Below are 16,664 nucleotides of genomic sequence, written 5' to 3' on the forward strand. Positions count from 1 at the left end.
CAAGGTGCGTCCCCCCTTCGCTCCGCCGTGCCGTGCCGTGCCGTGCCGTGCCATCCCCACCCCCCCCAGGCGGCCGCCTCGGGCTCCTGCCTCTCTGGGGTGGCGCTGGAGAGAGGTACTTGGTCTCGTGCCCACAAACTATCTCTGTGCACCCCAGGCTGCTCTTGCCCAGGGGACACGAGACCAGCTGCCTCTCTCCAGTGCCACCCGAGAGTCCGCCCCCCACCCCCACCATGGGCCTGCCCTGGGCTGCCTCTCTGTGGTGGCATTGGAGGGAGGCCCTTAGTCTCTTTGGGCACAAGAGCATCTCTGTTCACCCCCACCTATCTGCCTCAGGCTGCTCTTGGCCAGAGAAGCCTCTCTGGGGGCACAGGACCAGCCATCTCTCCCAGGGCCACCTCAGTCCACCCCCTGCCACGCATCCACACTGCACTGCTCTCCCCCAAAGAGTCTGTCTCAGGTGGCACTGGAGAGAGGGAGTTGGTCTTGTCCATCTCTACCCACCCCTCAGCTGCTCTGTGGTAGGGAGCCTCTCTGGGGTGACACTGGAGATGGGTAGTTAACCCCGCTGGCCTGAAGGCAGGGGGCACCTCTACTCTGATTAAATGAGGCCTATGTAGAGAGCAGGAGCTGTTGCCTGCCAAGCCTAGTCAGCTTCATCAGAGGCTGGGAGAAAGTGCACAGAAAGTGGAGTGTTGGTAAGAAGGAGAAGCTGGAGTACAAAAAACGAGGGAGAGGGAGGAAGCAGGGAGGAGGGCAGTGCTAGGAGAAAAAAGCAAAGGAGCGTAGGAACAAAGTGGGTTGCAAAAGCTAACTGAGGGATGGGATAAGAATCTGGGCTTGCCTCTGGCAGGGAAGCTGGGAGAGGTGAATGGGATGTCAGTGGAGAAGTGGCTAGTCCTGTTCATGATGGTGGGGGGAGGAGGGGGCTGTATTTCTAGACCAGCTCCATAAGAGCTACTTAGAGAGCACAATGTAGTTCACTGCTTTCTGCATGTCTTGTCCCAGCCTCTGATGAAGAGTGTTGAGAGGAGAGAGAAGTTGGAGTACAAAAGACAAGATGGGGAAAGGAGGGCAGTTCTATGAGGGGAAGCAAAGGAGCAGTAAACCCATAGGTGCAAAGCAGGTCATGAAAGAGCCCAGGTATTGAGAGAAGAATTCATAATCCCTGTTTAAACTGTACTTTACAGTTTTTTGTTGTTGTTGTTGTTTTTTTTTTTTGTCGGGGGAAGGGGGGAAATGACTTCTAGTTCCAGTTTCCCTTTTAGATTAGTTCTTAAAAGTAGTGGCCTAAGAACAGCAATCCTGAGATCAGCAATGGAGTGTCCAGGGAGGTTGAAGTGTTCTGCTGCAGGCTTCCATCTTCCCCAGTGGATGGCAGAGCAGTCGGTGTTCATTCATTTTTCACATCCAGAGATGGCCCTGTTTCACCCTATGTAGCTGCCAGGGTGAATAGATGATCTGCCCCCGCAGACGCCTTTATTCAGCAATAAAAACCTGCCTTGCTTCTGGTTCACTCTGCATCCACAGCCCTGCTGCTCTGGGATTGTGTACATGTAATTCCAAACAAGGCTTTGGACATGCAGAGAATGTGCCCTGAAGTGAGGGTGTGAATTGTCAGCCCATTAACTACAACTAACTCCCTTGGTGTTTGGCAATACTGTGCACAGAGACCAATGTAGCTTACTCCAGTCTGGAAACAGTTCCCAAAATGGGAGATATATTGTGGGGATAGCTAGGTTGTGCATCTGATGCGCTGCTTCCTCTGCATGCACGGCCCAGGCCTCAGAGCCCTGATGACAAACTGAAGTTGTCTGCATTTGAAATAAGCTGTTGGAGGGTAGAACAGATTAACACAACTTGGCCACTTTACTTGTGAATTGCAGTGTCTGCACAGGGATTCAGTACAGCTTAATCCACTTTGAATGTTGATTCAGACAAAAAGTTCAGGAGTGTTCCTGCATAGATAAGTCTCAGATTTGTGCATGGGTGCAAGATCTATTTATTCTGCCTTCATAGTACTTCATATTGTTGAAGCCAGCAGTTCCCTTAATTAGTTGAAACTAGAGACCAGTTTAACTGCTTTGGAAAACAGAAAAGTTTGTCTTAAGCTGATCTAACTTTGTGACAATTTTCCTCAGTGACCCCCTCCCCTGGAAACTAACATGGTTAGTTGTTTCAAGCTTAGTGTTCTCAGGCTTTTGCTTGTGGTGTGCTTAAAAAGTGCTTTATCCTAATTCTTTCTTACTGTATGTAGACTCCTAATGTCTTGAAAAGGAGCCGCAGGCTTTTCCTGTAGGGCTGAACAGTGCTGGTTTTAGACTTGTTCTTAGCAGCCACACATTTAAGTGAACATCCGGATTGAGGGAATTGGCAGTCTTTCTGGGCGCTAAAGGGCTGAATGAATTGTACTGTCCTGCAAGTTCCATTAGAGCCAACCTCCTGTTTCCCAGAAAGCAGAAATGTAGCATTTTATGCAAAAAGACTTAATTGGAGCACATTTATGCTATACCAGTGTCTGGTGGTCTGTAGTAAAAAGTAGATTTTTATTTAGATGTGTGCAGTATACAGGAGGTGCTGTATTTCTTGTTTTTGCCCTGCTAATGAAAGCATGGCAAGTAGCTCCATCTAGGTTAGCTCTGTGTGGATGAGAACTGCCACTGGGCCTCTGGTCTCTTTCTGCTCCTACTTCGGTATCCTTTAGTTGTAACAGTGATGGCCATTCTTGTAGCTTTTCCCTTGCCTTATGGTTTACTTGACACCGAGGCCCTCAGTAGTACTAGGTGTGGATGACTCATGGTTGCAGTGAAGTGCTAAGCTGTTTTGACCACCAGGGAATACTAAAAAAAAATTATAGATGTGGGTCCAGGTCCTTTAAAAGTGCAGCTGTTCAGCTTGTGCTGCAATGAGGGGTTTAGGTCTTGGTATCCCATCCTAATGGCAGAGGGTTTCTCTCCTATGTTTGTATGGACAGTGGGGAACCTCTGTGTTGTATTGCACTTTCATTAGACTAACAGGTGTGATTTTTGAATAATTACTCAAATTAGCTGAGGATGCAAGAAAGGACATTTTTAATAGATTTCTTTAAGGGAATGTGCATCTAGATTGAAGTCATTTGTAAGAAGGGTGCCAAACTCCTTTTGAGCTCCTTTTGAAAATTCATACTTGTAAAGAATGCTAGTCTCTTGCGTGGTTACTGACCAACTTCTCTCTCGTTCTCTTTAGAACTTACTGCTGGATCAAAAACAAGATCAAGTGTCTTGGACTGAAGTGTGACAGGGTACCAATGAAGGAATACAAAGAAGAAAGCTGGAAGCACCGTGACTTCCTTCAAGTCTGTTGAGGCTGCTAAGGAAAGAGCCCTGAGCTTTGTATGAGATTTAATCTTAAAAACCAAAGACTTTCTTAAAAGGACTTCTTGTGAAGCTTCCACGTGTTTTAAGTGGTTCCGCTTTGCAAACTACTCTCTTCTATTTATGGGATGCAAAAAATATTCAGCACCTATAGGTGTAAAAAGTTAAATTATTTGTAGTATCTATATTTGTATTTATTTTGATGAATGTTGTTAAGCAGTTATTGGTCTTAATATTGCTTTTTTTGCATTAATGTGTCCATTCCAAATAAATTACTTGAAATGTTCACTTTTTTATTACTATACAATCTGGTGCAGTAATTTTTATTGCAGCATGCTGTGGCGCTAAGAGTTCAGACTCCATCTGGAGAGGCAATATAGTAACACTGACACTTCTGCTAGCACTAAAATGACCAATGTTCTCTGGCACCAGAAAGCTGTTCTATCTTGGGGGGGAATGGAGGGGACAGGGGAGAAGGTCCTGTCTCAGTTGGTTTCCAAACAAAAGCTCAGTGGGGGCTACATGTCTACATGTTCATTAATGTGCTGTAATTACAACGCATTAAGTTTAGTACCTGTAATTATAGGTATTACCTTAATGCATCATAATCAACACTACTGTGCGTTATCACTGGCACATGCTTTTTTTGGTGATGCTAATGTGTGGTAGACTAATTCTACTGTGCAATAGCATGGGTTTTGTCTGCTGCACTAATGCACAGTAGAATTGGTGTACTGCACTTCAAGCATCTAGTGTAGACATTCACAGTTGTATCTAAACTAGTGACATGGAAATTGTTGCAATATAGTAAGCCTCTGGTCTATCTAACCAGGAATCCAGCAACTGTTGCTTTCATCTTCCTCTGAAACAACCCCATACCATAGAGGGGGCAGGATAACCTGTCTTAACCCTCAAAATAAGCAAGTACTTTCCCACTTCTTGAAGCAGAGATACAGATTACCTGTTTCAGGATAACATAAGGACTGACCTGAAATGTCAGGTTTTGAAAGGCATGCATGTATACACATGCACCTACCTTGTCTTTCATCTCCCTATGTCTCCACAGTTTCTAGATCCAGCAAAGTTCAGGCATGGTGAAGGAAAGAGGCTGTTCTCAGGCTTTTCCAATTTTAATGCAAAAGCTGGAAGTGCCATTGGATTGTTTGCTCTTATAACGTATACATAATCTAAGGGCTTGGAGAACTTTGGGGTGTACTAAAGTAAAATCTTGCAAGACTTATCACCAATTCTGTTAACATAAAATGACAGCCTCTATACCTACAACACTGGGAAGGTGGGGGTATAAGGATGGGGTGGTGCAGGGGAAGCAATCGGCACTAAAAGCTGACTTGAATGCAAGATCTTCAGTTGCCTACCACTGGCCTGAACCTGAAATTGTTAACCAGCTAAAACTACTTGCTTCAATTCTTGCTTGAGGGCATTGCAGGGAATTACAGGTAATAAAAACAGCATGTAGCAACCAAAAGCAACGTAGGCAGAAATGAGGTTAACAAAAAGGGGCTAACAAAACAAGGGTCCTGGGAAAGACTATGGTTGTGCAAAACCAAGAGGACCAGTGAAGTCAAGTGTGAGTCAAGGCCTGGGTAAGTAATGTTTTGCTGTGTGAAGATGGCTTGTAGATGTCACCTCTTGGGATGTACAGAAGAAAGACCTAGTTCTCTACCTGTGTATGGATGGTAGGTAGAGAGAAACATGTATAGAAATGTCTGATTACTGAAGTAGGAAAAAGTACAGTTTCCTTGTCTTCTGCTCCAACCCTGCTTGTTTCTTCCCCCCTGTCTTGTATTGCTGCATTTTAGCCTGCCTTCCCTCCTCTAGTGAGATTTGTATATGCCACATGAAAAAGCAACATGTACAGCCCTTGTATACTACACGCATCTAAATAAAAAGCTGTGTTTTATTATGGATTGCCCGATGCTGGCTTAACACTAAGCCATAAATGCTCTCTCCACTTACGTCTTTTTGTGCAAAATGCTATATTAAACTGTATATGCTGCATGGTTTAAGTATGGATTTAGGGAGCCAACAGTAGGGACGCTTCCCCTGAAAATACTGGCCAATGTGCCTTTACTTCCACACTAGTAGTGCAAGAGATGATGCATGCATCTATTGGTAAACTGAATGGAATCATTAGTTCTGATATCTTTTGTCACTCTAACATTTGCCGTATGGGCCTGATGGAGGCATTGATTACAACAGAGAGAAAGGGGGAGTGGATTTCCAGTTGCTATCCATCAGTATAGCCCTATTGACTTCAGTGGAGGTATCCTAATTAACAACAGCTGATGGTCCAGTCCTGTTTGTTAAGTGCTTGCTATACAATTACAAATGACTTTTTCATCTGCGAAGGCTCTGGAGTATCTGCAATCTGTCAGCTCCATGAATTATTGCAAGGCTTTGTAAGTAGTAGCTTTCTAAGTATATCCATGGCAGAAATATGCAGAAGTGGTTTAATGCATTTTATTTTCAATCTTGGTTGCTGCAGTCAAAATACACTCATATATGGGGGGGGGTTTTAAAGTGCTTTTTAATTTTTATGGACAAAGGGGTAAACTTCTGTGTAGCCTGAATTATTGAACTTTTTCCTCTTTAGGGGGGATTTTATTCTTTGAAAGATACAAAAACAGAACTAGGTTGACAGCCAGCTGCAAGTAACCAAAGGATGAGACTCCAAATTGTTTGTACAAAAGTCCACCTATTGTTGGGCCCACAGTCCGCATCAGGGGATGAACTGATGCACATATCCCAAGCATGGCACCTGGAGAAGATAGCAGAGAGCAAACATGGAGAAGGTATGGGTTAATTGTAGTAACAAAGGAACATACAGCTGGAATGAACCTTGTGTCACAAGGTCTAGTTTCCTGCTATCAATCACAGGCAATTGCATCACATAATTCCTCTTATCTATCTACACTGTAGTCCATACCACACAACACTGCTGCCTTTGTATCTAAATTACTTTATTTCGTTTTGTTTAGTGCCCCTGCATGCTGCAAGTCTGTCGGCATTTTTGACTGGTTAGGAAGAACAAGAGTCCTGTTTTCAGGTATAGGGGCTGCACCCTGAGCTCTGTCTAGATAGCACAATATGTGAGCATACCTGCACTATTCCATTCTTGTAGTTTAGACTGAATACTGGAGTAGTAGGGATCTGGATCAGAACAGAGACTCTGAATCCTTTTGTTGTGGGGCAGAGAATAGTGGCAATCCAACCACGTGTCACATTAATGGGGGTTAAGGAGTACTGCACTTTCATCCAGAGTGCTAAAAACTAGTTGAGAAATAAACCAATAAAGAGGGGGTGGGGGTGAGAGGAAATATCTCTGGAAGGCTTCTGGGGACTGCTACCAGCAAATGAGTAATACCATTGGCCATTGTTTGTGGGATTGTTGGTCCCCTTGTGTAGGCTTGGATGAAACAAAACGTGTGTTGGTGTCCTGACTGTTTAGGAAGAACAAAAGGGTCTGTTCTCAGGTTTGGGAATCATGCGTGGGGCTATCCCATGAGATGTGTGGATCTCAAAGCTGCCATTTCTCCTGTGGGAACAACCATACAGACATTTTCTATCGTTTCCCCCCTCCCCGCTAGCCAGGCATTTGAACGAACCTCATTACTATACACAACTGCCAAACTGGTTGTTAACAGTTGAGCTGGCACTCTTTTTTTTTTCTAAAGCAGAGATCTGGCTTCTAAACTGGCTGGGTTGCCAGGTCTGCACCTCTGAGACACTTAAATCTGCAGTAAGGTAGTAGTGATTTCTGTTTCGTAAAAAACTAGATGGGTCAAAATTAGATCCCCCTAGCTGTAGGCACCAATGAGGTTTGAGAGGTTCCAATCTATGGTCCGCCTCTAGGATGAGCTTGCATTTGTAGGGCTCAAAGTGAAGCGCTTACTGGTACCATTCTAAAAAGTGTCTCATTAAGCAAAATATCTATATGCTGTGTACCTTTCACTCAAACTTGGAAGCAGGCCAAGTAATGCCAGAAGTGGCAGCTGCATTAATTCTTTCTTTGCCTACCCCACCTTTCTTTCTGCATGGTCCCTCTCCCTAAAATTCTCCCCTCTTGCCAGCCATTTCCCTTGTCTCACACCACAAGTGACCTGTTCTCATTTTTCTTTCCTTGATCTGTTCCAAGCCCCTCACCCTACCTTGTCCAACTCAGCCCCATAATCTCCCTGACTCAGTTTTCCAAATCACTCTCTATAGACTTCAGGGTTTAGGTCCAGAGGTGTCTACTGGGCAAGGGCAGTGGGGTCATTGGCCTCCCCTTGGTGCTTTTACTTGAGCTCCTACATTTCTGAATACTCTAGCCTCCCTCCTTTTTGATTTTAATCATGCAACCATGCTAGGATTATAGTGCTGCTCTAGACCAGTTCTCAGATCATCACGCAATAGTGTAGTTTAATTCAAATGTCAGGCAGGTAGCAGGCTATGGATCAGCAGTCTGAGTAATGGAGAGGAGCCACACTGAGCTAGGAAAACCAAACAGGGTATGCCCTGTCTGTTCCAAGAGCAGGGTCATGTAGCAGGATGCAGGCTGCTGGAATGCAGCAATATAGGGTAGGCTGCCATATTGCTGGATACTGGATAAAAGCAGAGCTGAGAGCTCAATTTGTTCAAGCTCTATTTTAACCTCTGGCTATGCTCATACCATTGAACAGAATCACCACCTATGGTGCCATAAAGCAACGAGCCTGTGAAAGGAGACCCCTAAACAGAAACATCTCCCTTCTAAGACAGGGGATTGAGTTCTGCCAGGCATTGTACGGAGACAAACTGTGACTGCTTCAAGCAGCATTCCCATCAGCTCTTGCATGTAGATAAATGGCACTCAAACATAGTGCAAAATGCCTTCCTGCCTTTGAAGAGACAAAATCAAAGGGAAACGAATGAAATCATTTCCAGTCTGTTCCTTTCAGCTGAAAGCCCCAGTGATAAGTTAAAACTGAATGGTAAAGTCATCAGCCCTAATTGGAAATGGCTTCAGGAATTCAAGCTCTCATCCACAGAGCTGAATGCCTACTGCAAGTAGTGATTAGCATCCTAGAGTGTACATATTTCCTGAGGAATCTACCTATCTAGAAAAGGCAGAGAGCATATCACATTTACAGCCAGTGGAAAAGAATAATCTATCCCACCCATCCCCTTTATGAGAGAGGCACCCTATTTTGTGGGTGGGTCCTCTTTCTTGTCATGACTCAACCCTCAGGAAAGTCAGTGGAGAGATTGATTCCTCTGTAGTGGATGATGAAAAGCTCTACAGAAGACTGTAAATGCAGGGCAGAAATTCCACTGGTGAACAGGGCAATCACGTGAATGTGGCTAAAGTGAAATCCTAACACCACATCCTGATTTTTTGATATGAAAAAGCTTGAATGTCAACTGTAGCATTGAGGCAGGGCAGGGTGGGACCTTATCAAGTCACTCTCACTGACTAATAAAAAGATGAAAACGTAACTAAAAATGACTAATTTGCAGTGTAAATTTCATGTTTGCATAATCAGGAGATTAGTGTGGCTGATATGTGGGTGGAACAGGTAGTGTGTGGTGCCTCCCATGATCGGAAATGGGTGGCAGGCACTTTAATAGTCCTGCTTCTCCATGAGACACCCGTGCTGCTATTCCAACCCGCATGCATTGTCCTGTTGTGTTCAGCCCTCTGGACTGAATGGCTGCCCCTGCCTGAGCGGACTTTATTGTTAAAACGTTTTAATTTTTTTCATGCAAAAACATAAAAAGGTGAACAGATGGCATTTGGCTTTTGGATCTGGACATGCGACTTTTATGCCCGGTTTTCCCTTTCCCTGGCCACCTGCCTTTGCTAAAGCACTGCAGTCCACATCTTCCAGCTGCATCATCTGTTTATCTAGCCCTAACCCCAAACATCAGACCACCTGTTATTATTTGCACTGCTGAAGGGCTTGAGTTGTAGTTGTGGCCCACTGTGCTAGGCACTGTACAAACATGCACTTCATTCCTGACCTGGTATAGTCCCTGCCAGTTTACCCCTGAGCCCACACACAACTCCCTTATCGCAATGCAATCTTTTCTTGCAACCCACCCTGGAGTGTCACTCCCCCCTCAGTTCCTGTGAAGAGTCTACCAATCCGGCTGAATTGCATGGTGACCTAATAACATACGCAAATAAGGATAAGGATGAGGCCACTGAATTCTATCATTTGTGTCTGAATGTAGCCTCTGGGCTTTAAAATCAGGGCATGTTCTGTTTCCCCCTGCTCACAAAAGCCCTTTTGAGAGTTATCTGGATAAGTTCCAACTTTGCTCTATGTTTAAATGCCATTTACTGCCCTTCCCCCACAGCTTTCACTCTTCACTGAACATTTCTTAAATGTCTTGAAACTGAAAATTTTAATTTGAGCAGAACTGAGTGCCCAGGAAAATGTAGGCCTTTACCTCAGGAACAGCTAACTGGTTTCTTTAAGTTTTCATCTATGGTGCATTCAATGGGAATGCTTTCAGCCTTACAAATAAGTCAAGGATGTGACCTTTCCAAAGGCTTTCACCCAGAAGGAATCCAAAAGTGCTTTAAGAAACATTCCTGACAGGTTGTACCATCTGTGGGTAAAATTGCAACTGGGGTTTGCAAACACCCATGCCTGTGTGTGTGGGGTGGGGAGGGTGCATGTGCAAGCCAGAATTTGGAGTTTGACTCTTCCAACACTGGATCCCCTACAGGAGGGAAACTGCATCTATGTAGGCTCTTTAGCTTGGAAAAACACAGGCTCAGGGGCAATCTGATGGCTATCTATAAGTTTATCAGGGGTGTCCACCAGGATCTGGGGGAACGTTTGTTCACCAGAGCACCCCAAGGGATGACAAGTTTGAACGGTTATAAATTCCTGCGAGACTGTTTCAGGCTGGACACAGGGAAGACTTTCTTTACTATCTGAGCCCTCAAGGTCTGGAATAGCCTGCCATCGGAGGTGGTTCAACCACCTACTTTGAATGCCTTCAAGAGAAATTTGGATGTTTATGTAGCTGGGATCCTGTGACCCCAGCTGACTTCCTGCCCCTGGGGTGGGGGGCTGGACTCGATGATCTTCCAAGGTCCTGTCCAGCCCTAATGTCTATGAAATCTATGGTGACCAGAACCATGTGTGCAGTGCTTAAGAGATGGGAAGCGTGGTCTGCAGATAAGGACAACCTAGTTTGGTACGCTTCATCCCACACAAAAGGACTCCTGGCTTCTACACAGGAAGAAAGTAGATGGAAGGCTCACAGTAATATGACCGGGGTAGCCTTAAGGCACGTGCATTTCTAGCTGTACCTTGAGAAAAATAGATACAACAACAGCTGTGTTTACCACTGATTTGCATCCACTTCTACACTGAAATGTAGAAATGTTTAACAGCCCATAGAAACAGCCCAAAACAGTCTAAAACTAGGGTAGGCAACTGTATCTAACTTCAATCCAGATTGTTCTTCTGAGATGGCTGGATACATAGTAGTTGGCTTTCCTTCCTTGGGAGTCTTCTTTCACTACAGCAAGGCCTGGAGCTCCAGCTGAGGTTAGCCTGATGCTTAGGAACTCCTTCAGCCTCTTCACCCTTCCTTTCCAATAATGTGATGACTGAGTATCTAACATAACCTACAGCAATCAAGAATTCTTATAAAATTCATCCTTGCAGCATCTCTGTGCAAATGTGCGTGAGAGAAACTGCATTTTTAACTCTGACTGCATAGCTGTTTATGGTAGCAAGATGCATGGCAAGAAGCATTCAAATGTTAAAAAAATGACGTAAATCTTTCTTTATTGATGGGAATATATGGCCACACGGACTGATATTTGCAAGTGCTACAGAAGTGCCAGCAGCCTGAGCCTTAATGACAACTTAGACTGGGCAGTTGTAAGTGGAGTGTTGCTTGATACCGCGTCATTAATACTGCATGGGTTCATTTCTGTTGCCAACATTCATTGCACGCAGCTGTCCAAACCAGATTTCTCAGGCAATGACATGTTTAGTATAACTAGACCAGTGCCTCAGTGTTAAAGCACCACAGCTATACCTATGTAACAGTGACATGGCATAAGGAAGTGCAATAGCCCTAAATCAGGGCTGTCCAACTTCTGAGTGGCTGAGAGGCCACAGACCACATGGGCTGCACACCACACTACACCATGTGGGTTCTCCATCATGCTTCTGCACTGCACCAGTGCCCCTGCATCCTGTGGGCTCCTGCCATGCTGTGAGCCGCTTGTTGCTGCACTGGGCTGGTGCACCCTCATCACATAAGGTCACCAGGTCCCTTTTCTGCTCCTGGTCCCTCAGCCCAGTGAGCTGCACCACCCTAGCCTGCCCTCAAGTGTGAGGGCAGGCAATAGAAGCCAGGGGAGGGAGAGGGAGCCTGGAGACTCTGGTAGTGGTGGCAGCAGCAGCAGCTGAAGTGATGGGGTGGGAAGAGGTACCCAGACTGGGAGTTTAGAGGCCCCAGGTTAAGCCCTCAGGGGTTGCATGTGACCCGCAGACCACCCGCTGGACAGCCCTGCCCTAAATCATGACCTGCCACTTGCTTCCATTGCAGTCTCCTCAAGGACTAGAGCCATCAGTTGTAATTTGCTGTTTCTGAGGACAGATTGGCGGTGGGGCGGTGGTGTTGAAATACAACTGAACACATAGGACTGATGCAAGGCCCTGCTGAGCTGAGCCCTTAAGCATATGCAGAAGTATGCACAGACCCTCTATGCTGGGGCAGATTTCAGACTACGTCAAAGCTCCACGATTTAGCCTCTTGTTATGTTTCTGGCAGTGCCAATCGCTGCTGGTTGCTGGCTCATTGCAAGCACCCTTGTAACTCTAGTCGTGCTCATTCTAAGCAATGTTCATAGGCTGGCAAAGATGTGGGACTAATATAGGTTACCCTTTGTTCTAAGGAAAATTATGCCTGATGTAATGTGCTCAGCCCTTGGAACTCGGCATTCTTCCCACAGATCTCTAAGTCTCGGCTGACAGCGTTGGGTTCAGCAGCACACAGAGGGTTTATACACAGGCCAACTCGCAGTTTAAAGCTTGGAGGCTCTAAAAGTCACAAGCCCTGAGCTGGAGTAGGAGGTGCAGCTGACTGAATTTAGGGAAGGATAAAAACCCCATTAAGGAGGCTTACCGGTGTCCGAAGGGGGAACGGCCTTGGTGAGAATGCTGTCTGTGATGACGCCCACGGTGCAGAAAGCAAACACCATGGGGAGAGAGATGATGCAGTAATGGAACACGTTGGTCATCAGAGCCTGGGCGGCAGAACAGAAAACATCATAGCCTCTTAGAGAGCTAGCCTGGGCAGCACAAGTGGCACTGTCCTATCAGAGACGCAATCCCCACAGCACTTAATAAAAACAGACTGTGCCAGACCCTTAGCTGGTAGAAACTGACACTGGGCTAATGGAACAGAACTGATTTCCACCAGATGAGAAGCTGGCACATTCAGGTCTCTTATCCTACCTTTGTGTTTGTTTAATGTAGTATTATGTGCACTCAGCACATGTCACAAATTATATCCTACTGAACAAGTCAAAACCGCATTTAGCCTAGCTTTGCTAATTCACAAAGTCTGACAATTCTCATAACCCCTTCCCTTCTCCCCACCCCCTTGGTTGGCTCTCCCAACCTCGTGGGAAAGGTTTAATAGCAGAGTAGCATGGTCTCATTAAGTCTTTATTACTAACACAAAACCACCTAACTCATTATCATAAATAATTAAAGCTTAACTACACTTGCCAAAATAACCTGATAACGTAGGTTATGTAATGCTGTTCTTTGGGATTTCTAATCCAGTTTGTTTATTTACTTGCCAATAGCTTCTCCATGTTTAGTAATCTGGAGTGGGTCTCCTGGTCATGAGTGTATCCCTGTAAAATCTTATTGAACAATCCTTAAGGGAGACATCCTCCCAGCTGCTTAGTACTGTGAGAGGTACTGAACACATATGTGATGGGGCTAAAGTAGCTCTCAGTTCACTCAAAATCCTCACCGATCAAATTAACTCATTTCTCTGGGGCACGGAAAGGAAATTACTCTCTCCCCTGCTCTTGGAAGTCTCTTATCCTAGGGTTAACTTTCAAGGTGTATTTCTTCTATTGTGGTCTAGAAATCCTTTTTATCCTTTGTTAAGCCGGAAGTTTTACTCATTGTATCATACCAACTGGATTTTTCTTTAATAAAATCCAGTCGGTGCCTCCTGGCTACAGAGTTAAAACAAGCCCAGAAACAGTTCTAACTCATGATTTGGTGATGCTGAGGTTAAGAACAAGTTTTTTTTAACTGGATTAAGATCTACAGATTAATTCACTGTCTGGAGACATGAGAGATAATGGTTGTGACTCTGAGGGGCCTTAGTGTTGGAGGAAGGAGTGCACGTTCTAGGCCTTGGTGTGCAAGATAGTCAGAACAAAGCAAGGATAACAGAAGCACCTTTTCAAGAGCAAATGCTGGCAGGAACCAAACAGGGATCAGAAGTGTATACAGCTACAGCAACCAGCTGTTTCCCAGACATTGTGGTAGCTGTAGTGAACGGTCAGAGCAGATCAATGCCAGAATGATAGCTCCTGAATGCTGTGTGGGCCCATCAGTCTTGAGCACTAAGATGACGGAAATGACAGATAAACATGGAATTGCTGCTGCGAATGCCTCCTCCACTTCCTAATGCTCTAGGCTAGGGACAGACATTCAAAAAGCCTGAGCATGAATTGATCATTTTGTAACTGTACACATATTCCCTCTGAACTGATAAAATGCTGGCACATGCCTGCAGTGGCTCAGGCTAGAAGCTGGGGGGTGCTAGAGGAGCCCTCCCTTCCCTTCTATAGGGCTGAGTAGAGGGGGGCATGGCCAGGCCCTAGCAGGATGCTGTGATTAGGGAGGGAGTCCCCTCACACCTTCATGACAGAGCATTTATCATCTCTGTTATCAGCATTTAGCACCCCATCAGAAGACAAAGTGTTGCTCATTAGTTCAAGCTCTTCTTAAACAGCTTTTTCCAAAGGAAGGAATGCAGGGACATTACCAGCTGAGCTGTTGATTAGCTCCAAAAGCTAATCTGCTAACCTGTCCTAGCTGCCTTACGCAGCATTAGCTAGCATACCACATGCTGGCTACTGTCCGTGCTGTGGGAGAGAGGAGGAAGGGGATCTCTGCTTAAGCAGTGAGGGGGGGAAGGGGGCGGTAGGGCAGGGGGAAGCCAGCAGACCTTGCACTGCCTGCAAGTCTCTCTGCCAGAGCTGTAGGCAGGGAGCAGAGGGAAGGGGCCAGTTCTGCTGTGGAGCAGAGAGCCCCGCCCAGCCCAGAGAGTATGCCGGGATGCTGGGGAAGTTTGATTTAACTTAAACCAGCAAGGGGTCTGGGACAGACATTGCATAAACTGGTTTGACCCAAATCAGTTAAGGCTGATATTACATTCAACCAGGTTTACCTCAAGCCAGTTTCAGCCATTTTCAAACTGGTTTATGTGTGCTGAATGTCTGTTCTGTTACAGGCTTAAACCAGTTTCTGATCGCTTAAACCAGTTTATGTGTAATGTTTGTCCCTAGCTGGAAGGCCACAGTCTCTGATGTACATTAGGGTATGTCTGGATGCTGGGACTTGAATTTGTTTTTAAGCTGGTTTGTAGACTCAGCATCTTTCTGGAATACCATGATAGCAGGGGCACAGTAAAAGGAAAAAGTTAAATGGCTATCTTTTTGTGTATGGCCAAACTTACATTTTTATCTGCTTTAAAAGTGGAGGAGAGACTGCTGTTTGGGTAAGCACATCAGTTGTTATGATGTAATCGCTATATTTGCATAAGCCTTTGATGATAGAAGTGAGCTAAATTATCCTAGTTTTGACCCTGAATGAAGCAGGGTTATAGTTGGAGTGGTTTTGCTATGCTCTGGCATTACAGCCCTATCCCCACAGCTTGTATGAGTATCCCCTGATAGCAATACAATTGTTACCTCTGTACCCTTTGACACTCTCCCTTGCAACATGGAGGAAGAGGGTCCAAGTCAAAAAACACCTGTCCCAATATCTGTAATCAGTGCATTAAGGTCCTGCTGATGACAAGTTGCCTCCACACAGCTTATTTCTGCCCTGACCTCCATTATGAAAAGCCACCCCAGAAACGGATGTTTTCTTGGCAACGCCTTGAACAGAGTGCTTTTTAATAAGCTTGACTTGGCAAAAAGGCCTGCAGCTGCCTTTTCCTATGAATAGTTCTCATGGGAAGTCATTCCTGACCCTTGTCTCTCTCAGGCCCAGGCTGTCAGGATGTCCTAAGCCCTCTGGGCATGGTCTAATTGCCAGCTCTGTAATCCTCCCACTCCAACCCCCTCAGCAGCCACCAGGATCCTCTCGGGCCTGGATTGCTTCCAAATCTGTCATATTAAGCCACAGTGAGTGGCATGAACACAGTGATAGATGCAGTGAAATTTTAATAAGGCTATTTAAATTACTGTGCTTTTACTCACTTCTCATTGTTATTGCTGAAGACATGCCCAGCAAGCTTATGCAGCCTCATTCATACTATTCTTGATACTGTTTAATGCTCCTGCATCCAGCAAATGCATTAAATGAATAAAAGATAACATCTCACTCACTTTGCTTCTCATTTTCTCTTTAAGACCCTCATTCCTCTATTGTTTCAATTAATTAAACAGTTGTGCCTTGATAGGAATGTTAAGATGCCTCAATCTGCTGCATCACTCACAAGACAGCAAGATTAAGGTGGAGATTCAGACTGCCCTTGGGTTCTGCAACTCAAGTGGTTTGGTCTACATATAAGTTTTGTATTGGTATAACCATTCTAGTTAGTGATAGTGGGCTCACACCTCCCCTTCCTTACAGGAAGAGTTATTGTGCTGCTGCTGTAGTTGAAGTGATACCGCCCACACGATGTATACTTTTGTTCCTCTTTGGGCATTTTTGAAAATCGCATCTTGAGTCTTACCAAGGCTAGCCCCACGCCACCAAAAACGACAACGCCCAACATGAGTAGGGTATGTTCTGTGTAGTAATTAGTTAACCTTCCAATTACCAGGCCCTGGATCACCTAGAAGAAGGGTGAATAAGAAAAGTTAAATCTTAGCTGAAATCCTTATATCAACCAGTAGGCTGGAGCTCTTGCTAGTGTTGCAGGCCAAGAACTGAGAATCATAAGTCTGGTGTTGTAATTCTGACTGTCACTTCACTGAGCGAATTCAGGTGAGATCAGGTCCCATCTCTGCTTCAATTTTCCCTTCTGAAAAATGGAAATAAGGTTACTTCACTATCTCAGTTAGTGGTTGTGAGACATCATTCATCA

At 45.2% G+C, this 16,664-nt stretch overlaps 2 protein-coding genes across 4 annotated transcripts in view; one reads left to right on the forward strand and one right to left on the reverse strand.

Annotated features, from left to right (window-relative positions):
- The window catches only part of PHLDA2 (pleckstrin homology like domain family A member 2), a 3,889-nt gene extending 546 nt beyond the window's left edge, over positions 1 to 3,343 (forward strand). The window contains exon 2 of the mRNA XM_019519982.1: positions 3,226 to 3,343. Within this exon, the coding sequence (XP_019375527.1) occupies positions 3,226 to 3,343 (118 nt within the window). The remainder of the gene's footprint in view (positions 1 to 3,225) is intronic.
- Positions 3,344 to 3,592: 249 nt separating this feature from the next.
- Positions 3,593 to 16,664, reverse strand: part of SLC22A18 (solute carrier family 22 member 18) — a 121,699-nt gene continuing 108,627 nt past the window's right edge. For 2 of the 3 annotated variants that reach the window (XM_019519723.1, XM_019519724.1), the window contains exons 8-10: positions 16,311 to 16,412; positions 12,498 to 12,618; positions 3,593 to 6,132 (exon numbers count right to left, since the gene is read on the reverse strand). In XM_019519723.1, coding sequence (XP_019375268.1) covers positions 5,945 to 6,132; positions 12,498 to 12,618; positions 16,311 to 16,412 — 411 coding nt within the window. In that variant the 3' untranslated portion in view covers positions 3,593 to 5,944. The remainder of the gene's footprint in view (positions 6,133 to 12,497; positions 12,619 to 16,310; positions 16,413 to 16,664) is intronic. The other variant, XM_019519722.1, reaches the window with a different exon arrangement.

This window comes from Gavialis gangeticus, unplaced genomic scaffold (genome assembly GCF_001723915.1).
Source record: "Gavialis gangeticus isolate Ggan-Ray unplaced genomic scaffold, GavGan_comp1, whole genome shotgun sequence".
Lineage (NCBI taxonomy): Eukaryota > Metazoa > Chordata > Crocodylia > Gavialidae > Gavialis > Gavialis gangeticus.